Here is a 26,683-nt window from a genome sequence, read left to right on the forward strand (position 1 = left end):
AGAGCACGGGGTGCTAATCCATTACCTCCACTGGGTTATTTTTGGAATGTTCAAGAATTCCAATCCAATTTTTTTCAAATTTTCACATTTGCCAGCAAGAGGGCAAAAAAAGTTTATGTATACGTTTATATTTTCAGTCTTGATAACGCCTGCATTATAAGAGTCCCCACTATCGCAGTAGTCAAATATTGCAGGTTTAAAAATAAAAAAATATATATATGGTGGATATAACACGCCATAAAGGCAACAAAAAAAAAATACAACACAATACAAGGAGTTGCAGAACTGTTGGAGAAATGTGAAACAAGCCACTGATTTATTTTTGTATTTACATTTTTGCATGATAGACCTTTGAGTGCAGTGCATGCCATTTGGATTGAAGCGGTAAACCTGAACACTTAAAAACAATTTGTCAAGTAGAAACGAGCCCAAATAAAAAAAATAAATCGTTTTTTGGGGGGGATACAATTGGTGGCATATAAAAGGCATAAGTTATCAAAGGAGGGAAATAAATATTTGCAATGACAGGAACATTTTTAGGATGAAACACTGAAATTGACACGCCTGTACGCTCCATACTTCAGTGGACAGGAAATAGAAAATAACAGACGCAGGGCGTGGACCCATTAAAGTTGACGACATAGAAAGTTGTAACGCTGAGGTTAGTGGCGTGCAACCATTTTGAGTTTGCATTGTCCTCGTCACAGCCAAGTGCTTTCTTTTGATTAGCAAATGCAATCACTGAATCATTCACAGATGCCAGAAAAGGTTCCACACTGTCCAAATAGTGCATCCATCCATTTTATGAGCCGCTTATCCTCACGAGGGTCACAGGAGTGCTGGTGTCATCGGGAAGGAGGCGGGGTACGCCCTGAACTGGTCGCCAGCCAATCGCAGGGCACACCGAGACAGACGACCGCCGCGCTCACAATCGCACCTTGGAGCAATTTAGAGGCTCCAATTCATGTTGCGTGTTTTTGGGATATGGGAGGAAACCGGTAGACAAGCCACGCAGGCACGGGGAGAACATGCAAACACGGGATTTGAACCCGCGTCCTCAGAACAGTGAGGCTGCGCCACCGTGACGCCTCTGAATAATACAATAAAATAAAATGACTACAAATGTTTTAAAAAAAAAAAAAAAGTGCAAATCCTTAAATAACACTGTTCAATGTTTCTGCGACAACTCTCCCGCGTGACCTAAGAGGATGAGGACCACCTGAGAACCGTTAAGGCATGGGCTGCTCCGCTAGGTGTGTGTGTGTGTATGGGGGGGAAGAGAACAGTTAAGTTGCGTCTTTTCCATTGCAGAAGAATATTCAATAACTCTAGCGCATAGTAGCATTGAGTTGATTGGGAGGCCCGCGTGAGTGAGTTTGGGTCTTGTGGCTGGTGAGCGTGTGTTGTGGGTAACAGTCCTGGGATAAAATAACAAAAAGTAGCATTTTTAAATGGACGCTAACGGCGATGGGGGGAACGCGCTGAACTCACTTCGCTGGTGGAGGCCACGCCGAGACACCTGAGGAGCGTCCTTTTGGTGTGGGAGGAGCCCCACTGGAACTTGAGGCCCGCAACCAAGCGCGCGTCCCGGTGGGCGAGCCAAAAGTCTGGCCGGGCCCTGGAAAAAACGGATAGGAAAGAAATTTGTGATAACACGCACTGAACGGTGAGGAAATAATGTGGAGTCAAACATACAGTGGCTATTAAAACAAACAAACAAAAAAAAAAAAAAATACCACCGTTCATACATTTTTGTTGTGTGAGGCCCCGTAGCTCGGTGGTTAGAGCACTGGTTTGGTAAACCAGGGGTTGTGGGTTCGTATCCCACTGGGGCCTCCACTCCCTGAGAAGGGTTGCGTCAGGAAGGGCATCCGGCGTAAAAATTGTGCCAAACATGTATGCGCGTTCATCTGAGATGACACGCTGTGGCCACCCCGAAAGGGACAAGCTGAAAGAAGCTTATACATTTTTGTTGTGGATATATATAAAAAAATACACCATGATAAATCAATTGCAATTTTTTTCTCGTTAATGTAACTTACAACTTGTACCCAAGTATAAGCCTCACTATTGGCATGGTGTGCTTTTGGTGACGTATGTTTGCTGCAAACAGCACCGCCCATTTTGGAATTATGGTCAATATGTTTAGCCCCGGTTTCCAATTTTCCCCACGTGTGTTTAGATTTCAGATGTAAGTTGCAACATATAGCCCAGCCTGGATGATTTTCTTTGTACGATAAGGCATCTACCTTGCCATACTGTTCCCAGATCATGACAGATTCATTTGGGGTTAATCAGAGCCACTTTCAATTAAAAAAAGAATTAAAAATGACATTTTTTGTTGCTGGTTACACCTGTAACTCATTTGAAAAATGTACAGGTGTGGTCAGTTATGCCCGTAGATATAAAGTTGCGGGTGTGTTCTGTTTGTAATTATGAATGTACCCCTTTAAGAGCGCAGGGGGGCGGTGTCAAGTTAACCAAGACGTAGAAGTAGGCTGAGCAGCATCTTGTTCATAGTTATAGACCATGTGATTCCGTGTAAAAAATTAATAAATAAATAATGGACGCCAGGCTGTGGTTCACTGCGCTGGATCGGTTTTCATGTGTGCGACAAGTGCGCAATTGTCTTCGAGGGAAGACTACACAAAATAAGCAACATCTTTCAATATCTACGAATTTCTACTTGTAACAAATTTTACGCGCGCGATTTTTCGTGCTCGACTGTGCAGATTTGCGAGTGCGATGGCGATGACTGATACACGTCGTCTTCACGGGCAAATGTGAACCCCCAAGGGGCTTTTCTTTTGTCCTACCGCTCATCAGCGCCCTCCTCGCGGTCAAGGAGATGTCGAGGATGAAGCAGCGCCTCCAAGCTGGGCACCTCCTCCTCAGCCTCAGCCTCAGCCTCCTGGCCCACAGGTGGGACCTCCGTCTTGGGGAAAGATGACCGGAGGAGCTGGTGGACAAGAAAGAAACGTTTGTCAGATGAGCTTTGGCACCCTCCAGCATCTTTGGAGCAGGCGTTCGCAAACGTTTTGGGTGGAGGGGCCCCTCAGAATCTCAATCCCAATTAAATATAGTGACTACCAAATGCCACTGGAATTTAAAGGTTGCCGATTTTCAACAAATGCGTACAAAATGTATTGGTGACAAATTCATTCTCTGTTTTGAGGAGAAAGTCTGAATGTTATGCAGATAAAATGTCATCGTCCCCCCCCCCCCCAACAAAGTCAATCTTTTCAAGAAGACTGTCAGGATAAAAAGTTGTAAATATGGTTTCCGTCATCTTCATCATCTCCATATTCAGATTAAGGTAAAAAAAGTCAAATGTTAAACTCATAAATGAATTTAAAAAATACCAACCAATTCTTGTAATATTGTGGCATTTATTATGAAAAAGACACCTTTATTCTTTCTTCCCCCAAAATTACTAACGGTATATTATCAAAAAACACTATTTGTTCTAAAAAAAAAAAGCCCTTATAATAATACACCATTAAAAAATATATTCATGCAGAGATGTCAGATTTGTGATGATGTTAAGTTCCGTTCATTTTCGAGCATAAAAAAAAATTATATGCGCTCTATCACCAAAATATGGGGGCTAACTGTATGCACTTGAAAATAAATGTTGATGTGACTTTAATATGATGTCATATGACATCATCATGGAATGCAAATGATTTGGTGGAAACCTAAGCCAGTTTGCCCCCCCCCCCCACGCCCCCGCCCGGGGGCTGCCTACTTGTTGGGTTCGGTTGTCGTGGTGGTCTTTAAAGTGGGCCCACATTTGGCAAGCGTCTTGCTGTGCGGTGGCCGAGCAGAAATCTGCGAAGCTGTCGCTCGCGGGGAGACCTCGTGCGCCGCTGGAGTCGTCGGCAAGGAATTGCGAGGACCGCGTCGAGGTAGGAGACGTTCCCTGAGATGCGGAACACGCGTCGTCCACTTCGTGTTCTTCGCAGTCTTCTTCGGTGTGATCCTCACGTGACGCGAGCGAGGACAACTTGGGTTCCGAGTTCTCCGACGTACCCTTGAATGACAGGGAGTCCTGATCCTCTGAGGCGGGCGCCATTTGGGGAGCGTCTTGAGTCCTGAGACGGAGGCGGCGCCGAGATGACCTGGGTTCGGAGTCCGTGATGACGTCCCGCGCTTCCCTCAGAGCGTTTGAAGGCGTCGTAGCTCCCGCGAAGCCGCAACACCACGGGTGGGCCGCCTGGTCGGCAAACACGGCGAAATCGGCGAATCCCGCCTCCTCCCCGGGGGTGTCCCGAAACCCGTTGGCGAGGGACAAAGGCAGGGTGCCGGGCTCTTCCACCTGGTGAAGAAAGCTGCACTTGAGGCGGAACGGCGGGTCGGCGTCATCGTCCGACGGAGGGCGAGCTGCTGCGTGCTGATAGGTCAGAACGTCTGGCTCCATTCATTCGCTTGGGAGGAAGAAGACCACACAAAACGGGAGTTTAGTATTTTCACACAGAAATACAGAATAATGGCCAAAACATATCCTCCTTTGCACCAAAAGGATGGTGGGAAATGCAAACTTTGACAAGGATTACTCAAGATAGCGAAATAGAAGGCCATTTATTTGCCTTTCATGCAAAACCCAGTGAAGGCAATCATGTGTGAACTTTCGCACAGCCAAAAACCTTTTTCTGCAACATCCAGAACTCGAGCGAAGGCTGGAGTTGCTTTCACCAAAAAAAAAAAATGGCTCAAACATTCATTTTATGCTGAAATTCAGTCAAATATCCAATATTGAGCGTTACAAGAAATGTATTCACGTCACACAGAAGGTAGCAAAGCCAGGACATCAAAACAGCTGTGTGAGATTTCATACAGCAATAGGGCAGAAAACTATTACAGTCAAAAGATTCTTTGAAACAGAGAGCCAGTAAAACGGCTGCATTAGGTGACCTGGTAATAGTACACATTTTCCTTTCACACGGAACCCAGTAAACGCAGGCTTTCATAAAACAACCCTGACCAACCTGCTGTGGAACAGGATCTCGTCAGCGACACTGTGGAAAATGCCTGTGATTAGTCAAACGCTTCTTTTCCACACAAGTCCAACTAAACAGCGGAGTCTGCATTTATTGGCATTCGCCATTCAGGACACTGCAGATTGAAAATGAAACTTTTGACGATCGAAAACTTGTTTTGCATCGATAAAATGGCCTCTTCAGGGTCCAAACAGAACAGCAATCGTATTGCACATCCACGCAGGTGGCATTTTATATTGTATGACAGCCAAAGGGCGAGTAAAATGGCAGAATCGGAGCCATATTATTTTATTTTTAAACACAGAATCCAGCAACGGGGGAATATCCAGATTTACGCATCAGTACTTACGTGACAGTCCAAACAGAAAAAGTCCCATCCGTGTACTCAGGTAAGAAGCTTACTTAGCATTAGCGCTAATCGGTTGATTGACAGGTGTGCGGGTTACCGGCATGTGAACCCTCCAATCAACACAACACACTCAAGAGGGAAACAAACTATCTCGAAAGTCAACTTTTTAAATGGGAAATCAACTCAAAAGTGACGAACATATATACAGTACATTCTGCCATTTTATTCCCGAAAAGCACATTGATGGTTAGCGGCCGGCTAGGTAGCAAGTTAGCTATTCCCATCTTGTTCCGGTCGGCGGTCCAAAATATGAACAGCCCACTTACAAGTAACAAATAACGCAAGGTGACATTTTATTACATACCTACTAGACCAGTTTATTCGCGTTTTCTCCTCTCTTGACTTTTATCCGATTAACAATTTAGCCATCGTCTTTATGAGTGCCGAAACCTTCGTCGTCGTATCGAGATGCTCATATTTTAAAGCGATATCTCACTTGTGAGCCGTTTCACGTGTTTGTCGGGCTCTTCCGCCAGTGAGAAGCAATTTTTCTCAAAGTCGAGAGCACACTTGAATAGACGATCTATGTTGACGCTACTGGTGTTGAACAATCAGACAGTGCCCTCTACTGGAAAGTGGGGGAAAAACACCTATCCAGGCACCGCCCTCAATTGGGAAATGGGGAAAACCATCCATTTTCTGAGCCGCTTATCCTCACGAGGGTCGCGGGAGTGCTGGAGCCTATCCCGGCCGTCAATCGGCAGGAGGCAGGGTACACCCTGAACTGGTCGCCAGCCAATTGCAGGGCACACAGAGACAAACAACAGCCGCGCTCACAATCACACCGACGGGGTAATTTACGTCCAATGAATGTTGCACGTTTTTGGGACGTGGGAGAAAAGCCGCACTTGTAGGCATGGGGGGAACATGCAAACTTCCCACAGGCGGGGCTGGGATTCGAACCCCAGTCCTCAGAACCGTGAGCCCAACACTTTATAGCTGCCCTACCCTGCTGCCTTGGAACATTTTCAATATATTTCAAAATAACGTGAGATTACTATTAATATTGCACTGTTATGAAAAGTAGATTACCTCATGAAAAATCCTTCCATTTTTTTTTTTTTTTAGCATTTTTCGTTTGATAAAAGCAACAAATATTTCACCGCATTTGGTCAGTGAACGTTTAAAACATTGTAGTAAATATACTACACAATCCATAAATATCATAAAACACAGAGACAGAGTATTTTTGAATTGCACCATGTTTGGTCAGTTTTTTTTTTTTTTTAAACAACATACATGAACAGTACAGTACATAAATCTAAGATCTTGTAGAAATGTCAATACAAATTCTCTGTTTTGTGTTATTTCTCACAAATTTGTATCAAGATACTAATTTTACATATTTTATTTGTCGCATCCTAATGGTTCACAGTACAATACACAAGTATCATATATCAAGACTCGGCGGCGTCATATCGTGACATCAATATCAAAAATATATTTTGATGACTTGTATAGTTATTGGTCACATTCCAGTATCGATGCACAAGCATAAAATATTGCATAGTTCATGTAATGCTATCACTTAATAATAATAGTACCGTGTCTCACACTGTTATTTTTACGTGACATATCGTATCGATGCGCTGGTATCAAATATCAATAATCTGATGTGTTGTATCGTTATTCCTCACAGTTTAGTATTAATACAACAGTATCACATATTGTATTTTGATATGTTGAATCGTCATCCTTCACAATTCAGTATCAATTCACAAATGTCAACCAGCGATATTTTGACGTCCGGTATCGTTTTGTTTCACAGTTGCATGTACAAAAATGTCAAACAATTGTTAAAAAAAAAAAAAACTTTTTTTTCTTCTTCTTAAGAGTGTTTACCACAAACAAATACGCGCATCAGGACGCTTAGATGACATCCTGATCACAAACAGCGTGGGCGGAGGTGGCGGCGCGTTCGGGGCAGGACCAACGGGCCCATCGGACCAACATGGCCACCGCCAGAATGGCAGCGCTGCATATAAACGAAGCGCCGCTGACCAAGAAGGTCGCCGTGTAATTTTCAGTCACGTCCACCAACCAACCTGAAAAAAGGGCACACAAAGACAAAGACCATGAAATAGATTGTTGGGGGGGGTGGGGGGGGGGTGTGCACACGCCCTGAACCGGTTGCCAGCCAATCACGGGGCACACGGAAACAAACAAACCGACGGGGCAATTTAGAGTCTCCGATCACGCAAGTGGACGGATGTGGGAACGAAGCCGAGTGGCCGGAGAAAAGCCACGCGGGCGCGGGCAGAACAGGCAAACTCCACACAGCCGAGGCCGGGATTTGAACGCCGGTCCTCGGAACGGTGAGACCAAAGGACCCGCAAAAACTCACCGCCGATGGGTGGGCTGACGAGGTAAGGCACGGCGTGCAGGAAGTAGACCACGCCCAGGGCAGAGGTGAGGTAGGCGGAGCCCACGGCTTCCGAGGTGACCACGGGGAGGAGGGCCACGTAGGCGCCGTCGAAGTAGCCGTAGACCGCGGCAAACGTGGTCAGGGGGGCCAAGGAGTGGACCAGCGGGACACACAGACAGCTCAGGCCCGCCACCGCCAGCGCTACAATGTAGCTTAGCATGCGATACCGGATCAGATACCTGAAATGAACGCAACAGTGTCAAAGGTCAACTGGAAAATGTATTCTGGTATGAAGACTCATTTCTGTCAGAACGTCTTATAGATGATATGACACATATGAGGCTTCCGTATCACGAATCATCGTTTGACGCAGTATCAAACATCTAGATTTGTATTTTTGCAGCAGAGTTGAAGTGGCTTACTTCCTGTCTGTGATCCAACCAAAGGTGATGTTGCCCACGATCCCGCTAATTCCAAACGTGGACATGATGAAGGCGGCCTGCTTGTGCTCCAATCCCTTGTCCAGGGCGTAAGGAACCAGGTAGACCACCGGAGTACTACAACCGTACGCCAGGAACAGGAGGGACAATGCCAGGACCAGGAAGTTGGGAAACCCCAAGAAGCCAAAGTCCTTTCCTGGCTGCAGGCAGTCACAACGACCTCTGTCGACGTCAGCTCCAGCTGAGGGTTCGGAAAGCACAACTTCTGTCTTTGTGGTGACCGTTTTGCTGCTTAGGCGAGGACACTCCACGGCGTTAGCCGTCTTCGTGTCGGCTAGCTCCCCGAGCGCGGCCGCCGTTGGTTTGTTGCTAAACAAAAGGCCCTCGGCTAGCTTAAGATCCGCGAGCCGGGCGCCAGGCCTGCCGGTCAGGAGAGCCGGCGCGGAAGCCTCGGCCTGCTTGCCGTTTTCCAGTTGGCAGTTTCTCAGCCCTCCGTTAGCGATCACAGGTCCTTGGGCGCGGCTAAGGTTACTCATTTCTTGCTCCTTTACTGGTCTCTCTTTGGGTTCTTTTTTGGAGTCTTTGGACTCAAGAGACATTCTTCATAAGGATTAAAAAAAAAAAAAAAAAAAAAAGGAAACATAAGAATTATCAATATGCGCGAGCAATAACAACGGAACAGCTAGTTTAGCTTAGCATTGAGACAGTGTATTTGGATGGGTGGATGCATGGTTTTCATATTTCTCACAGTATAGTATCAATAAAGAGGTATATAAACATTTTTATAGATGATATAATGGTTGTGACATCCGCCACTATCAAATGTAAATATTATCGTTATCATTCAAAGTCAGTATCACATTTCAATACTTTGACAAGATATAATCATTTCTCACTGTGCAGTATGAACATGCTAGTATCAACATTTTCAAAATGTCTCATTTATATCAATTCAAGTGATTCAAAATGAGCAAATAGGCTCGCTAGCTAGTCAGCTATGTGGCGAGATCCCACCTTGGCTTCTTGACTGGCGCCACCCCCAGCGGCCTCATCAAAGCTGCGCACACGCACAAGTTGGAGACGAACCCCCCCAGGACCAGCATGGCCCCCCTCCAAGAGTAACGCTCGATGAGCAGCTGGACCACCGGAGCCAGGATGAAGGTCCCGATGCCGCAGCCTGCGCGGCAGAACGCGAACGCGATGACGACGACGACGACGGCGGCGGCGAGGTGGGAGAGCGCAAGGACGGAAATACCGGACTGGGCGATGCCGTACGCCAGCGCTTTCTTCTCGCTGAAGTATCGACCGACCATGGCGATGGACGGCGTGTAGCACAGAGCAAAGCCCAAACCTAAAAGAGAACCCATCAATAAAAATACATCTTTTCACGCGGTACAATGTTGAAACAAATATTCCCATTTTGAGGTCTGTCTGCCTATCAACAGACCAATATCACATATTGATACGTGACGTGACATTGATACATTAGTGTCATATCACGTCATTTGTCATTCAGAGTACTGTGTAAGTGTATGAAGAATATTGCTATTTTTTTGGGACGTCACAGTGCAGAATCAGTACGCCATAATATCGGTATTTTGCATAATGTTAATGAATACAGTGTGGTATGGATACACTAGCGTCAATATGTATCGCGATCTTAACACACGGCATATTACCGATACACTGATATCAAATATTCTTGTATATCTTGCACCTATTTCCACGCCCCAAGGACGTACCTGTAAGGATTCCCAGCGAGACGTAGAGATGTTCCAGACTGGAGGCGAAGCAGCCGAGGACCAAACCCGCCGAGGACAGGAGACCCCCGAGCGTCACCGTGGCTCTGCACGACAGACGGTTGCCCAGGAAACCGCCCAGAGGGGCTGCCGAAACATGTCCGACTTGAGCAAAATACGACGCCGTCGCGGACGCTTCGGATGAAAAATGTGATCGATACCGCAGAGCATGGTGGTGCAATCAATGAGACTGTGGATCCAAGCCGTGGTGGAATAATCTCGCTCAAAGTGGAGCTGGAACTCCACAAAGAACATCGAAACGCACCTGCGCACAGCACACACGCGAGCCAGACCAGATTATGAAATGCTGCATCATTTCCATTGCCACAATCATTCCCCGCATGACAAAATTTCATATTTGCCGATACACGTGTTGGATAGCAATGAGGTGGAAAGGAAGTCCAGTAGTAATGCGCGGGAGGCCTTGCATAAGCGCGCTTATATAATTTCACGTCTTCTGCTGGTGGGGGCGCGCTTATCGAATGACACCTGCCACTCATTCACTTTCTTATCTTTTTTTGCCATTTAAGAGTTTAAGAGCAAGTTCTGCCAAAAACAACACCAGTGCACTTTGGAGGAGTTCATTCGGAACCGCGCGATGGAAATCTGATGACTGTGCCCAAAAAAAAAAAAAAAAAGTGTCAATATGGAAACACTGAAGCATGAATTCATAGCCTTAGTGGGGTGGTGGTGGTGGGGGGGGGGGGGGACAAAAGTAACACTTTAAGCTGTTCAGGAATGAACACCTGCTAAGCGAGGGACGCCTCACAGGCGACCGGAAATTCACGACTCGAGAAAAGTGACAAAATCACCTGGGTTAGGCTTCAGCACCCTCGTGATCCTAGTGAGGATAAGCGACACCCAAAAATGAACACATTTTTTTTTTACACAAAATTTGTCTTTACTGCATGGTGTGGCTACAAGTGTAGACTAATAGGTGGAAACTGCACACAACTAAAACGTTCTCATAATTCTTATGTTTTGAATAAACATAGCACCATTCACCATTGCACAACTAGTAGGGAATGCAGACACACTTGTGTATTTTTGTGCGACCAACCACACACACACACACACACCTGCTGTATCGTTCATATACAGTACTACGTGTGTATACTACGCACACGGCTGGTAAACGCACGCGTGCAGATGGTTGCGAGGAAGCAGGCAGCGATGATAATCCAGCACAAAATTTGCATGGTGTGGCTACAAGTGTAGACTCATATGTGGAAACCGCACACACCTAAAACCTTTTCATAATTCTTATGTTTTGTATAAACATTGGGCCACCACACACGGTTCTTGTTTTTGTATTATTGTGGGGTCTCCATTACACAACTAGAGGGGAACGCAGACACGCTTCTTGTGTATTTTTATGGGACTGACAACACACACACACACCTGCTGTATAGTTCATATAGTGTACTATGTGTGTATACAACGCACACACCTGGTGACCGCACGCGTGCAGACGGTTGCTAGGAAGCAGGCGGCGACGATGATCCAGCCCCAGCCGCCATCCCGGGTCACCTGGTCGCGGCCCGGGCGGGGGTTCTCGCGCACGTTGACAGCCATGGCTCGCGACCAATCGCGGGGCGCGTTGTCATCGGCGGTCCCTCCCCCTCGGCCTCACCTGACGACGTCGTCCCAGCTCTTGTGCATTCTTCGCCACTTTTGTCAAGCTGCGCCGGATCTAAAGAAGATTCGTGACGTTCCCTCCTCCAGTTCCTGGTCCTCTGACACACACACACACACACACACACACACACACACACACACGCACACACCACTCATTTATGAGTCTCATGTCATATACAGTGATGCCTCGGTTCTCGACCACAATCCAGGAAACGGTTCGAGAAGTCATTTGTTCAAAAACCAAATCGATGTTTCCCATTACAATGAATGGACAAAGAAATAATGCGTTCCGAGCCGAAAAAATCGGGCTTTTTAAAGCCTTTTTTTTTTTTTTTAGCTTTTCCTGATAAAAACCTGCATAGTAGAAATACATGTGTAGTTCAAATACTTTATATAATAAAACAATTTAAGAAATCTATTTTTTTTTTTTTTTTTTGCTCAAAATGTACACTTTAGTAGTAGAGTGAGCTAGGCTGGGAGCGCATTGCGGTATCAGTAGCGTGTCGGCACCCAGCCTTGTAAACTTTTCTTTTTATGAACAAAAGTGCAGAATAACTAAACAAGCAACTTTCCTTCTTTGGAGCCATGATTGGGGGTTAATACTGTCGTCCTCCATAAGAACAAAAACAACAGTCACTACGGGGACACGTCTGTGTACAGAGGCTGCGTTATACACAATAACAAAAGTGCGCTGGTTGCCCCGCGCGCGTTATATCATTTCCGTTTTTTTTTTTTTCAGCCGGCGTTCTAATAGATAATAACAAACGTGGGTGGGTCAGCTGCTTGCACCGCGCGCGTTATGTTATTTCCAGGATTTTTTCGGCGGGGTGGGGATTCACAACAAAGCGCGTCGTGGGTCAGCTGGTCTGGCCGCGCGCTATATGTTATTCACGGGTTTTGTGGGGGCGATTTTCGTTTGAAAACGGAAGCAAAAAAAAAAAAAAATCTTGAAATTTTCGTTCAAAAACTAATTTGTTCGAAAACGGGGACTTTCGAGAACTGAGCCCTTACTGTACTGCTCTTTCATCCACCTTATGTTGCGGTGATATTTTTCAAAATTTTACTACATAGAGTATTGCAGATAGAATAATCGACTTTGAGGTTTTACATATGTCAAGGATTCGCATACTAACAGGACAACAAAGATGGGAAAATGTTTGACTTTTACAGGCAATAATGGCCTCTTTTACAGGGATACACAGAAGCCAGCTGTGGTGGGATATCGCGTCAAACGCAGCGGGGCGGGTTGTTGTTGTTGTTGTTGTACTAGCGACTGAGTCAGCGTGAAAGAAAAATTGAAACCTTCGGTATCATTCTGCATTTAAAGATTTAGCCCGTATTTGAAATAATGCACCTCTCGCTTGAGAGCACACACTGCTGTAGTCGAATTTCAGGAAGACCTCAGCATCAACGGTACACTAACTTGAGACAGTTTCCACATTTCGTCACCTCTTAAACATCACAAGGATAAAGAAACATCAGCTGACAAAAATATATCTGTATCAGTATTGTACTTACATTTAAAACGAGGTAGAGACACATTCGTACTTACTTGCTACGGAAAGCAAGTGAACGCTGGACCAGGTTTTCAAAGCAGTCCTCCGTAAAAAATGCTTGGAACATCTTACCGTCCACTTTCATTTGTCAGTCCAATGCGCCCAATTTGTCTTCAAAAACCTGGTCCAGAACCTGCCCATCGGTTCATCTTTCGGCCGTTCACGCAAGCCGACTCTGTCGGCGTTTGACGCGACACACTTCCTCATTATCGTTGCTAGCTTTTTCACTCTCTGGCTAAATGTTGTCTTGCCGTGACGTCAGATTCCGGGGAGCGCCGGGACTTGCCGAATCTACGCGACATTTCGAACAAAATCTTGAGGCTAATGTATTTCATTTCTGTTGTGTTGAGAATGTTTTTTCGTGAAATTTTAGCTACATTTGTATGATAGACAAATCAAATCCATTTCCTCTGGATTAGACCTTTAAATTTGACACCGCAGCCCCTGACATCACAGCATCTTGCGTCTCTTCCACAAGATCCCCCTGATCCTGTCGTCCACCCGGTCCTCCATTTCCCCCTCCAGTTAAACTCTTGGTCCTCACGCCTCAGTTAAGGCTCTGATTTTACTTCCAGACAGTTTTCGACTTTGGGAAAGCCACGTAGAGGCAGGAACATGTCTTACTCAATTCTCCCGCCCGATAAACTGTTGACAGAAAAAACTCAGGACCAGGTCTTTCACTCGCGTCACGCCCGGATTCTATTTCCCGGCCACTTTCTGCCTTTGGAGAGCCGTATCTATCGCAAGCGGGGACAATGTATCAGTCATTTCGCATACCTAATACACGGCGACAGGAATGACACAGAATTGCTCCGATCGCACTTGAGAAGACGGAAATTTGTCAGTTGAAAGCCGATAGCGCGTCACGCAGCTGGGCCAAGAAGAGGTCAGGAGAGGGTTGTTTTGCGGCTCATCGCCCGGCGTGCATCGAGACGAGCGCTGCGGGTGACACCGCTTCGCTCGCGCAACAGCCCGGCGGCTAACGAACCCGGACGGGATTGTCGCGGAGCTGCGCACGCGCTTGACAATGAGGATTGTGAAGTTGGACACCCTGTCCACCAACGCCCGCGCCCCACCGTCTATTTCGATCCGAAAAACAGGCGCAGTCTTCGTGTTGTCAGTGAGGACACCCGACGCGAAAGCGGAAGACGTGACGGCGCGCACACAAACGCAACAACAACAAACTGGACGGGATCGTTTTGGGTGAAGCCTTGTCGTTTTCTACATCCTGTTGTGATCCACATGCGTCCATTCATTTCCTGTATCCATTTGTACAACTAATTGGACTTATTTTTCAAATTGACAAAATGATACAAATTCAACATCAAGCCACACCCACACTAAACTACGTAAATGGAATAAATCTATACATAAAACCTTAACAGTCATGCACCCATTCGCACATCTGTCAAGGACACACGCTTCCTTCCAGTCGAGGCCCATTTGAACAAATTTCCTCGTAGGAGTTTGCCAAAGTCTACAAAATCTCTGAGTTCAAACAAATTGGCAACTTCAAAGTAAAATAGCCAAAAAACACTTTTTTATGTGGCCTGTTATGGAGATATTTTCATCCAATCCTGCCAGTTAAGTTGTAGCTAAAACTGCGCGCTACAGCCGGTTAGCAAGTTTGCTTACAAGCATTAACTCAGTAACATGCATTTATTATTTATTAGATTCGTAGTCAACTATTTGTATTACTTTTCAGTATGTGGGCTAACTTCTGTAACAGTAGCTAAATATGTCCGATACAGCTAGTTAGCATGTTTTTCAGTTTCAAGTTGGTAACTATACCTATTTGTTTCGCACGACCTGCTATTTAGTCTCAATTATGTCACTGATATAATCCTAGCTAGATAAGACTTACTTCCGAATTGCTAAATATGTTGCAATTAGCAGATGTTTTATGACTACATGCTACGTCCTTTTATTTATTATCCTGGCGTCGTCCCCGGTAGCGCGTCTCAGCTATGTCGCTACCTCATGTTAGCTTATTAAATTTACTTCTTATTGGCTCCGAATGTGCGAGATAGCCCGTTAGCTTCTGCCGTAAAGTCCAATTTATTGTTTTTACTGCCGCATCAGCTCGATGTGCAACATCTGTGTAAATAAGCGCGCATTTTGTCATCGGCACTGCTGTCAATCAACACCGGGGGCGAAGTTCAGAACCTGGATAACCTTTTGCAGCAAGAGATGATGAAGCAGGGGGGGCAAAAAAATGGAGCTTTGACCCTTTCTGCTTAAAGTTTTCCAACACGCTTGTTTTGAATGTTGACTTGTCTGCCGTGCGTGTTTGCGCCTGCGTGCGTGCTCGTATGGATTCTTGGAGTTGGCGCATGATGGGAGTTCCTCTGAAAGGCTGCAATGCAAATAGAGCACAGCTGGCGAGGGGGCTACTTTTTTCACACCAAAACAAACAAGGGGGGCCTTTTTTCACGTTTGGCCCTCTTCATCATTTGATGCTTCGTCCACAAAGGGATGAGACAACAAAAAAAAAAAAAAAAAAAGGGGGGTTGCCAATTTAGCCTCCCCTGTCTGTGGAGGAGGATGCCTGCTTCCCATGGGGACTTATTTGGATGATCTCATAAAGTAAAATCACGTGACTTCCCATTTCATTTTGGATATTTAGACGTTTGCCATGTGTCCCGGTATGATTGACATGCCCACCGAAGGTGCAATTGAGGTTTTTTTTTTAAAGGTTGGCAGAGATTATTTTAAAATACGACGTACATTTTCGTTCGCTTTCTTGGTGGCTGCAACACGAAAAGTGCCAGCTAAGCATAGTTAAAGGTGATAAAGCAGTTACCAGGCTGAAGCTAGTGTAAATCTAGCCAGCTATCTGAAGTTAGCGACGCACTTAAAACTAACTCTTATCCATCCATTTTCTTAGAAGCTTATCCTCACAGGAGTCGCGGGAGTGCCGGAGCCTATCCCAGCTGTCAACGGGCAGGAGGCGGGGTACACACCGGACTGGTTGCCAGCCAATCGCAGGGCAGGGCACAAGGAGACAGACAACAGTCGCACTCACAATCACACCTTGGGGCAATTTAGAGTGTCCAATTAATGTTGCTTGATTTTGGGATGTGGGAGGAAACCAGAGTGCCCACCCGGAGAAAAGCCACGCAGGCAAGGGGAGAACATGCAAACTCCACAAAGGCGGGTCCGGGATTGAACCGGGACCTCAGAACTGTGAGGCCAACTCTCTAACCAGCTGCTCCACTGTGCCATAAACTCTCATGTTGAAGCTAATGAGTTAGCAGTTCATAGCCAGTAAGTTAACTTGCTCACTGGCTTCAGCAGACATGATTGGTTTCTAATGTATCCGGCCATCAAAGATACATTTTGCGACATACAGTAGCTGAGAAGAGCTACCAATTTGAAGCTAATGGGTAGCTAGTCAGACAAAATTAGGCTTGCTTCTAAATCTAGCCAAATGTAAATACTAAATCTTTGCTAAGCATTTAAATTGAGCAAGTCTAGCTAGCTAAGTTGTCACTGACGTATATCATGTGATATATTTACTGATCAATGAATCAAGCAAGAGACCAAGTAGAAGCTCGTGATTTTCATGAGAAAATTTAGCAAAAAAAGTAGCAAACAGATTCAAGCTAATAAATAAAGCTAGTTTCCAAACCGAACTAGTAAATAGTCGTTGCACACTTGCTGATCTACAAATGTAAATCCAACTACCTTGTAAAAAGTTAATACATAAAGCTAGTTAAAGTGTAGACAGAGAGGAAACAAAAGGTCCTTGCTGTGGTGGTAGGTGGAGGAGTTAGCCGCTAAGACAGAGGCTAATGGGAAGCACTGGACTTTGCTATGAAGCTAGCGACAAGCTAACGCAAGTAAGACGATGACGATGAGGGACTTTCAACGGAGAGGACCGCGTACCGACCGGTGAGGCTGGGCAAATGAACGAGAACCTCAGAATCCTTCGAGCCCAGCGTTTGGAACACTAACAGGACTTTTGGGTTTGAAGCCATTTCTTTTGCTAGCTCGTGTTACATTGCTTTGGGCCCTTAGTTTAGTTTTATGAACACATACATTTTGTGTTGACTTTATCAAAATAAACAAGAAAGGGTGTTTAGTAATTTTCAATATTGATGTTATTATTAAATGTTCAGACTTGTTTTTACATAACCATGTTTACTATTTGACTATCTAAAATTCCATTGTAAAAGTGGGGATTTTATATTTGGACCTTGGTTGTCAAAAGATAATATTGAGCTTTAAGGGAAACTATCATTTTAGAGACTCTTGGACACTGAATTATTGTGTAAAGGCTTCATAGAGGAAAGAACTCAGGTTAGCGACCTCTCATATTAGTCTCAGACACTAGCGAGGCGCTACGCAGCTAATAACCATAAGCAGGTAATGCAACAACACATATTCTCAATTTTGTGACATTGGACATGCATATAAATAAACTGTAAAAAGTAGATAGCTGGCTCAAACTAGTTAGCTTCTACCATAAGTCAAGCTAGCAATCTGAAACAAACATTCAGGTAACGTACATGAAACTACCAGGTGGAAATCAATACAACTCTGAATTAATAAAACTACTGCATTTACCAACAAATAACCGATTATTTACTTTATGTATTGACACAACATGGATGTGTTTGAAAGAAGCTGAGCGGTTGCCGCTAGGTTAAAGTGTGACACCTAAAATGCGTTTGGAATGATTCTAATGGGTGAAATTATTATAGATTGTCGATTCACATTTAGCGTTACAGAGGGCACCTCGGTTTATTGGTTTCAATATGTTGAAGAAATCCATTTGAAAATGGAATAAAAAGTACTTTCCATGCAGCGTTTTTCAGAGGCACAATGAATGTTTGTTTGAGTCCAGGATTCCTGTGACAATGAAAATCATACTTTTTGACACTTTGCTCATTCCACACTAGTGGTGTAGATTTACACAAAAATTTAAAAAATCTTGTCAAGTGCATAATGCCTCACATTATTACATTACAGCAAAAAACGACTGCAACTCCAATTGCACTGCTTATCTTTGAAAAGTTTGAATGTAGTTTTAATAATTATTGGTTGAAATCTTGCCAGACACACATAAATACATATATAACGGAAAGAGTCAGTGACGATATCTTTAAAAAAAAAAAAAATAATCATTTACACACACACACAAAACCGAGGACATTTTGTAAGAATTCACTTTCCATCACAATAATAATAATCATCATGGTAATATGTGAAAGTGAACTTACATTGTTTTCCGAGCGACAGGCCTCCAGAAAGTCTCGCTCCGCCTGCCGCGACCCCGTCAAGGTGTTCTGCAAGACTCGCGGCCGAGCAAATAACGTATATTCAATCCTGCACGCGGGGGGGGAATGTCCGCTTTCTTCTCAACGCGACACGCGACGTGCTCGCTTCGCCTCTTTTCTGACTTTCTTCACGCCCACATGCCGAACACGCTTCAAAGAAGGACGAGAAAAGGGACTCGACCACTTGGGAGGGACTTTTTTTTTTTTTTATTCCTTTCCAGAAAAAAAAAAAAGTCTTGTTCACATCATGACGTCCACGTTGCACGTGGCGTGTTTTTTTTTTTCTTTCTCTCGTGTGTTAAAAGCAGCAGAAATGATCAACCAGCGGCAGCTTTCACAAACATCTCAAACTTCAACAAACAAGATTCATTTGTTTACTTAACAACCCCCAAAATAAATGCTCAAGTTATACAGCTGAACCGTCATTGCGAAATATTGTTGCTCTTTCGTTTGTTACATCAAGATTGTGACGTCACCAACATAACATTTAGTGCGCGATGGCTCCGTCGTGACGCCATTGATATCATTCAAAAAACATTAGAGCGGTTACATAATTGTATTCGATGATATCCAAAACATTGCTGTATCTTCAGTGCAGTTGTAAAAATGCGTCACATTGTTTTCTTCCAATATATAATTTCATCATAAAATCCGCGATGGAATTTGTGCTGCAGGAAAAATCCAGAAGTTGAAATGCATCCGTTATTTCATCCAATTAATGCCATTTCTGTATCGTGATCCCCTTTTCTATTGTAATATTGGTATTGTCAAAAAATATTGCAATATCACATCATAAGTTTTCACGACTTCCCCGCTCGTCATCACACACGCTAAATGATGTTCTTCCATCACATCAATCAATCTGCAAATAACGCCATACAGGAGATGTTTGTGAAATCTGCCCATGTTAAAACGAAAGACAGGATGCTGGTGTGGAAAAGATCATTATTATTCATATTTACAATAACCTGTGTGAATATTACAAACACACAAAATCATATTTACATCAACCTCAGTGCGGGTAACAAACACACCCAAACGTACACACACATAACTAAACACGTCAAACGTTCTGGACAATCATTGATATTGAATCAACTTTTTCTCCTCAGTGTCGCTTGAAACTTAAAAGTTGGACTTGTTTGTTGAACAACCAATGGGGAATTTAAATGCCAAAAAAAAAAAAAAGCTTTTTCAGGTTGCGCGAGTAACGTCGGCGCGGATGTACAGCATAGCGCTTGTCGTGACACATTTGTTAAAAGGGAAAAAACAAACAACCTCAGATGGCCTTCAAATAAAGTACAACATGACAAAAAGGAGGAGAGGAAACTCCTTCCTCTCCCATTGTCACACTTGCATATCCAAGTGGCCCTTATTTTTTTTTTTTTTTCAGCACTACTACAGTACTTCGACCTTAAATGGATATGGAAGATTTCAAATAAACGCTCAAATGGCTTCCCGACGTCAAGACGCTAACTGCATAGCCAAATAGCTGTCGGTCGGGCAAAACAGATGTTTATAGATACAGACGTGGTCCCAAGTTTGTTGTGTTAGCATTGATGCTAACACAGAAATCGTCACGCAACCACTTTCAACATTACAAACACAATTAATGGATCCGTTATTATCTGATTATCGCAATGAGATCTGATTAGAATCGACTGTGGTTGTGCGCACATTCCTGCAGGATTTTTCCTGCAGGAATGTATAGAAAATCTGCCTCATTTTTGGCCACCTTAATGCTTTGCCGTGATGAAAAACGGTTACCTGCTGGACCAGCGTAGCACGAGTTGGCTTATTTTGAATTGCAACTCGGATATTACGAATCGGCCACTCCTAAAATTGTACAAGTTGTTCTTTCGTGCCGAATGCCAAAGTGACAGGACGCTTCAGTGACTTCTCAAATATGTCAATATTGTTTTGTTTGGCAAACAAAAATAAACTAATCTCACAGATAATAAGTACACAGACAGTTTTCAAGGTAGGTTGCATATTTTGAGAAAATGTTCAACCACAATAAAACACACACACACACACACACACACACACGCTGTGGCCTCATTTTGAGGCAGGAAAAACCCTCCGACCACAACTGGACATGTTAACTGTACATAATTTGATGTTTTTAACCACAAAATGGCCGCCAGGAACGCACGGAGTGGCTCGTATCTTAGCGCACGTTCGCGCTCGTAACGGAACTCGTAAACCGACATGGAAAAAACCCCCAAACAATTCAATATTAATAAAGAGGATTCAAGTCCAGTTGTAGGTACAATATCGGATGACGGGTGCTGAGTCTTTTCTAATTTCAGTACCAACGCATTACGAGAGGGGGGGGGGGGAAATCTATTCGGCAATATTCCGGCTATGGAGGTAGTACAACCGTTTACGGGGGTTGGGGTTAGAGAGGAAGATGCAGGAGATAGGCTAAGATGGCAAAAGATGACACGCTGTGGCGACCCCTAACGGGACAAGCCGAAAGGAAAAGAAGAAGAGGTAGTACAACCGTAACAAAGGTGGGACTGCGTAAAAAGTGTAAGGCGGCGGGCGGGAAGACCCGACACTCGCTTCCCCACGCGCTGTTGTGTCGAAAGCGATCGTCACCGTCCGACGACTGTTGGATGCGCGCGTCGGAGGTCGTATCAGAACCGTAAGAGAGGTGGGTTTGTAGAAAAAGGTAAGGCCGGGTCGGGGCAGGGAAGACCCCAACCGTTCACGTCTCACGCCGAACCATTTTGCGAGCTCTCCGTATGAAACAGGCGAAAGACACTGCGGTATCAAATCACAAACATGAAGGCATGGACATGGAAAGGGGCTTTGGGGGAGTCCCAGCGTCGGAGAGGCAAGCGTGACGAAAAGAAAACACGCAGAATACGTGCTGGGGAGAAACCGTTGGCTGCAGTTTCTGGCCGATGGTTAAGGTGTGAAGAGTCTGAGACGTTTTCGCAAGCTATGATGGGGGCGACATTGGTGGGGCCACCCAATGTGGGCGGGGGTGACGCGCTTGCTCTGAGAGAACTGCAAAAGTACAAAACAACCATGGACTCAGTTTACTCAGCAGTATCATATGTAGCTAGTAGATTTCCCACTATGGCTCAACCAAGAGATCGCGCTCTCCTCCCATTGGTTGGAAGATTCTAAACAGGAAGTGGCTAGCCCCACCCCACCCCTGAAAAAAAAAACAAAAAACCAAAGTTGGGCAATCTAGCAAGGCCACGGAGCACCAGCGGATGGCGGCGTGCGCTTTTTAGAGGACATGGTGTTCCGTTAATCGACCTACGCACTAAACCAAAGATGCTATGCTAACGCTAAGTACCTGTGGTTATGTTAGCGTTACGACGTTTTGGGTCACGTCGGATTATTACGTGACGAAATAAATCACCGGTGGCAACGCTAAAGCCAAAAGCGAAAATGTGTCAGAGGTCATTTACAGAAGGTTAGGTGGCACGAAAAAGCGTGACGGAGCACGTGAAGACAGAGGCAAAGGAATTCCATTTTTTCACAACTTCCAAGCATTTCGCTTCAAGCCGACATTGGGGGGAAAAAAGGCAGCGCCCTGGACAATCAAACAAGGCTCCAGAACGCCAACAAACAGCCGAGTGCGCTTTCAAGGATATATATTGACGTGCTCAGTGCAAATACGGGAAACCCAAGATGCTACGTTAATGCTAAGAAGACGTGCTTGCGTCAGCATTATGAATATTACTTGTCTTCGGACCTGACCGAAAGAACCACCCGGGAGGAGGAAACAAAATTGTTCAATGAAAACTGACGCTAAATGCTACAGCGTGTCAGCGGTCATAGTTCAGAGGCAGGGTAGATGGCACAAAGAAGTGTCAGGGCAATTGCCGAGGAGCTCGAGACGCTCCACTTTTAGCATTTCGCAGACAGGAAAGGCTATGTTACGCATCCTTAATTTTGGCAGATTTATACTTCCCGGTTTTGTTCCCATTCCTGTTGGCTTGACAGGATCACCGACAGGACGTCTGACCCCATTTTTGGCTGCTAGGTTAGCTTTATGTGCTCGCCACCGAATGGTTAAGCAAGCTAGCGTTAGCAAACTAGCGGTAAGCAGACACTGAAAGCCTTTTTTACTTGCGGTTTGTGTTCCCATTACTGCTGGCTTCGAAGGACTACTGGCCACCTTCTCGTAAACTTTGATTTCTATGTCGTGTAATAACTTCTCGTGCCACGTTGAGATCTTACGCTACTTGCTGAGTGGTTTGTGTCATATTTTACATTTAATGGACACAGAAGGCCGTGCTTAATTTTGTTTACTTTGGCAGGCTTCTTCCTTCCTGTTTGTGTTCTCATCAGCTTGACAGGACTAATTGATGACTTTGTTGTGAACAGAGGACTTTGAAGCCAGATTGAAGATGCTAACGCCACTCGATTACCTCCTCTGCTCACTTCCTCTTCTAACATGTCAACATGGCCTGAAAAGCTCGCAGAGAGAACTGTTTTTTTGATTGTTCGATTCATTTGATCTGAATAGTGTGGTGAGGAATATCTCGGTGGCGGTAAAACACGGCGAGGTGATGAAAGACAAAAGACGCTAACTGAAGTGTAGCTCGGAAGAAGACACGCTGTTGGTCCACACTGGGAGTCTGGAAAGGGACGGGGGGGGGGGGGGGTGTCAAAAATAATAATAAAAGACCATGTGCAGGGGAGTTCCTATTCGATCACATTGGGACAACGCATCCATTAGCTTAGCCACATTTTGGCTAATCCCCTTTTGAGTTGTCACGCACTCACCACCAGGGGCCGCACTGCTACAGTAACTTGTCATTAAAAACTCAGGCAAAGACAGTCAATTAGCATAAATTAGCGATTACAATAGTACAACCTCTCGGCTTTGTCGGCTATGTACACGCGCTCCCCCGTGGCTTTTCCCCAGCTTGTCTGGCAGCGATTCCTCGAGCGGCCTCTGCGGCGTTTCCGGAGTTGATGACATCGCAGCACTGAAGGGAGGGAGGCGGCTCAGGGGTCCTCGGTAGTCTTGAGAAGCTCCATTAACGCGCCCACGGCTCCGAAGTAACCCTGAGGGGAACCGCCAAAATGTGTTAAGAAGCCTTTTGGGAACAAATTGACGTGAGACAGAAGCGCAGACTGCCACGTTACCTTAGCTACTTTCGTAGACATACGAGTGATATTTGTCTCAACTAACATTTTATAAAGAAATAATCTCGATACTCCTTGACCAGCATCATGCATTCAATCAATTTGCTCTGGGGGGAAAAAAAAAAAAAAAAAAACGCCATTGCCTTGACATGAATACAAGTGCGAACTCATTGAGTCTGACGACAATTAGCGCCGAGTGAAGATGTAGCCGTGTTTGCTCCTCCTCCAATGCTAGAAAATGATTATTAGTCTGAACAAGCTTGTTGTGAACAAATGATCGATTTAGATATTGTGTGACAAGTGGTGTGCATTGAAGTCCAAGACAAGAATAAAGACCAAGCAAAGACATTGGGTTCTGGTGCTAGCCGCTAAAGCTAACTATGTGAGCGCTATGAGTCTCAGAGAGTGAACAAAACCGCTTTGATTTGGACTCTCCGGTGACTTCAGCTCAGCATTTGACCGTCACGCGAAGGTTGAGAAGGTTTAAAGAGTCAGCAATTGTCATTACTGTATATTGAAATGGTGAAGTTCAGGTTGTACTTATCTAAGAGTTAATATTGTTAAAATGTGACTTTTTACCTCGTGCTCTAGGAAGAGCGCTCGCAGTTGTCCCTTGGACCAGAAGTCCATGGCGTAGGCCAGCAGTTTGGTGGAGACCGTGTTGATGCGCAGGAAATTGCCCACAAACACCACACGCTCAATTTTCTGCCGAGTAAAAATGTGTCTTTGTTGTCAATCGAACTTACAATTAAAGTGTCATACGGACACGCGGTGTAACAATAAAGGACAAAAAAAAAACAACCAACCAAACAAACAAACCCACGTCCGTGTGTTTTCAATCAACAAAATAGGGTTGAAAATGCCAATGCCACCTCCTCGCCACACGGTGGCGTGAGTGAGGGAACTCAAGAGCAGACTTGATAATTGGAAGAGCAAACTAGCTGAAAAAAATACCCATCTATAATAAACACCAGCCAGCACAAACTCACCTCACAGAAGTATATTTACAATAAAGAAGTACAATTTAAAAACATATCAAATTGGCAAAAACAACAATAATACTGATAAATATTCAAAATAATGACTAATTTTCATTTCTTTTAAATATCGATACTATAGAGCGTATTATAAAAAGTCCATTGGAATGGACAGCCGTTCGCCTGTGACCCTAACGAGGACGCGGGATACATGACGATTATTTTAAATATTAAAATGATTCTGTTTTCAGTAAAATTTTAGAAATACCAACAACAATAATATATATATATATATATATATATATATGTGTGTGTGTATTTAAATTTTAAAGTAATTTCTCATCATGATTCTACGTTTTTATTCAATTTTCTAAAATTATTGATTGAGTTTATTCATTTATTTGCTTTTTTAAAACAAGCTATGCAATTATTCAAATGAGTAAATATCCAACAATGATTTGAACATTTTGTAAAATATTCATTCAAAAAAATCCATCCATCCATTTTTCAGGCCGCTTATCCTCACGAGGGTCGCGGTCGTGCCGTAGCCAATCCCAGCTCTGGTCGGCCAGGAGGCGGGGCAGACCCTGAACCGGTCGCCGGCCATTCGCAGGGCACACGGAGACAGACGACAGTCGCACTCACAATCACACAATTTAGAGTCTTCGATGAATAGAAGCACGTTTTTGGTCAGAGGAAAGCGGAGCGCCCACCCAGAGAAAAGCCACGCGGGCACATCATGAAAAAAAAAATATATATATATAAATAATATTGTAAATGACCCCCCCCCCCCACACACACACACACACACACACTCTATTCCTGCAAGTGCCGCGGCTCCGCGTGCCGTGATAGCCCTGTACAATGCTGCTTGATCGCCATTGCCACAAGGCAACACTGTAAAGAAGCTCACCGCACGCAGAAAGTCACAAACCACAACCCCGCCGCGGCCCGCGGGTGGATTTGACCGTTTGGAGCCATTTACCTCATTGACGGCGCACATGCGCGCGATGGAGCCGATGTTATTGGTGATGGTGACCAGCGTGGCTCGCGCCAGGTCTTCCTTGCTGATGGTGTCGCGCTTCTCTTTGCTCATCATGTGACCGAAACTGAAGAACAACGAAAGAAGATCACATCCGGTGTCAACGCTTGTTGTTGTTGACAAGCTAACAGATAACAAGGAATCAAATCTCTGCTTTGGCCTTATGGCTCAACCTTGGAGCTGATCTGAATGCAGATTAACGGGCAAAGAAATTCTGGCTTGGCTTTGTCTTTTTTGTCACTATTACGGTCTACCGGGCCTTAAAATACAATATCAAATTTTATCCACATATATCAGATTTACAATTTGGGTTTTTTTTTTTTACCCTTCTCATTAAAAAAAAAAAAAAGAGCAAATGACACTTCTGGATGTTGTGTTATTTCTCCTGACGACAAGCATCGAAACAAACTCGTGGCCATCCCGGCGGCGGCGAGCACACACCTGGACGCCACGGCCGAGCCCTGCAGGCCGAAGCGCTCGTAGTCGCCGCCGTAGATGTCCTTGACCAGCTTGTCCACGTTGGTGGAGTCGCCCTTGCTCGCCATCTCCAGAGCCTCCTCGAACGTCTCGCAGCCCGTCAGGAGGCAGCAAAGGCCGAGGAAGGTCCCGCCGCCCAGGCTGGAGGAATAAAAGCAATGTACAGTACGTACAACTATGGAAATGAAAAGTAGCCGTCCCAAAAAGATGTATTTTCGTCCATTTAATACTACCGTAATTCCCGGCCGACAGAGCGCACCTGGTTGTAAGCCTCGGTACGCAGAAAGAGGTTAATGCGCTAAGATAAGAGTTTAACGTGCTAAGCTAATGCTAGGCTCATGCTAAAACTCTTTCTGTGTACCGTGGCTTATAGCCAGATGGACTAACGCTAGCGCCGCCCTAATGCTAGCGCCACATCGCCGCATAAACCGGAGGATTGAAAGCACGTGAAGAAAGTTTGATTTTTAGACATATTTTTGTCAATCTTAATGATACTAAATATTACATTTAAAATGTCTTTTTTTTTAAAGCCCTATGCACCCACAGTACTGTACGGTACAACATTGTTTTGTACGCT

The 26,683-nt window shown here is 44.8% G+C and overlaps 2 protein-coding genes across 12 annotated transcripts in view; both read right to left on the reverse strand.

Annotated features, from left to right (window-relative positions):
* Positions 1-249: 249 nt before the first annotated feature.
* LOC133510274 (uncharacterized) lies at positions 250-5,857 on the reverse strand. Of its 3 annotated transcripts, none has more exons than XM_061838131.1 (5): positions 5,714-5,857; positions 3,749-4,427; positions 2,817-2,959; positions 1,492-1,618; positions 250-1,418 (listed from the first exon to the last, which is right to left on the reverse strand). In XM_061838131.1, the coding sequence occupies exons 2-5, from the start codon at positions 4,418-4,420 to the stop codon at positions 1,329-1,331; spliced, it is 1,032 nt and encodes a 343-aa protein (XP_061694115.1). In that variant the 5' UTR covers positions 4,421-4,427; positions 5,714-5,857; the 3' UTR covers positions 250-1,328. The 3 variants fall into 3 exon arrangements, with proteins under 3 accessions (XP_061694115.1, XP_061694116.1, XP_061694117.1); XM_061838132.1 differs by lacking the exon at positions 5,714-5,857 and adding an exon at positions 5,350-5,610; XM_061838133.1 differs by lacking the exon at positions 5,714-5,857 and adding an exon at positions 4,989-5,172.
* Positions 5,858-6,593: 736 nt separating this feature from the next.
* Positions 6,594-26,683, reverse strand: part of LOC133509419 (pantothenate kinase 1-like) — a 31,590-nt gene continuing 11,500 nt past the window's right edge. For 3 of the 9 annotated variants that reach the window (XM_061836375.1, XM_061836376.1, XM_061836377.1), the window contains 5 exons: positions 26,071-26,247; positions 25,573-25,696; positions 24,190-24,315; positions 23,336-23,529; positions 11,590-11,749 (listed from right to left, as the gene is read on the reverse strand). In XM_061836375.1, coding sequence (XP_061692359.1) covers positions 23,470-23,529; positions 24,190-24,315; positions 25,573-25,696; positions 26,071-26,247 — 487 coding nt within the window. In that variant the 3' untranslated portion in view covers positions 11,590-11,749; positions 23,336-23,469. The other 6 variants (XM_061836373.1, XM_061836371.1, XM_061836372.1 and 3 more) reach the window with 6 other exon arrangements.

Source organism: Syngnathoides biaculeatus, chromosome 12, assembly GCF_019802595.1.
Source record: "Syngnathoides biaculeatus isolate LvHL_M chromosome 12, ASM1980259v1, whole genome shotgun sequence".
Taxonomy (NCBI): domain Eukaryota; kingdom Metazoa; phylum Chordata; class Actinopteri; order Syngnathiformes; family Syngnathidae; genus Syngnathoides; species Syngnathoides biaculeatus.

Coding starts and splice junctions, on each gene's coding strand:
- LOC133510274 (XM_061838131.1), bottom strand. CDS start 4,420: ATGGAGCCAGACGTTCTGACCTATCAGCACGCAGCAGCTCGCCCTCCG. Junction 2,960..3,748: donor ACGACAACCGAACCCAACAA/GTAGGCAGCCCC, acceptor CTTGTCCACCAG/CTCCTCCGGTCATCTTTCCC. Junction 1,419..1,491: donor GCGTGGCCTCCACCAGCGAA/GTGAGTTCAGCG, acceptor ATTTTATCCCAG/GACTGTTACCCACAACACAC.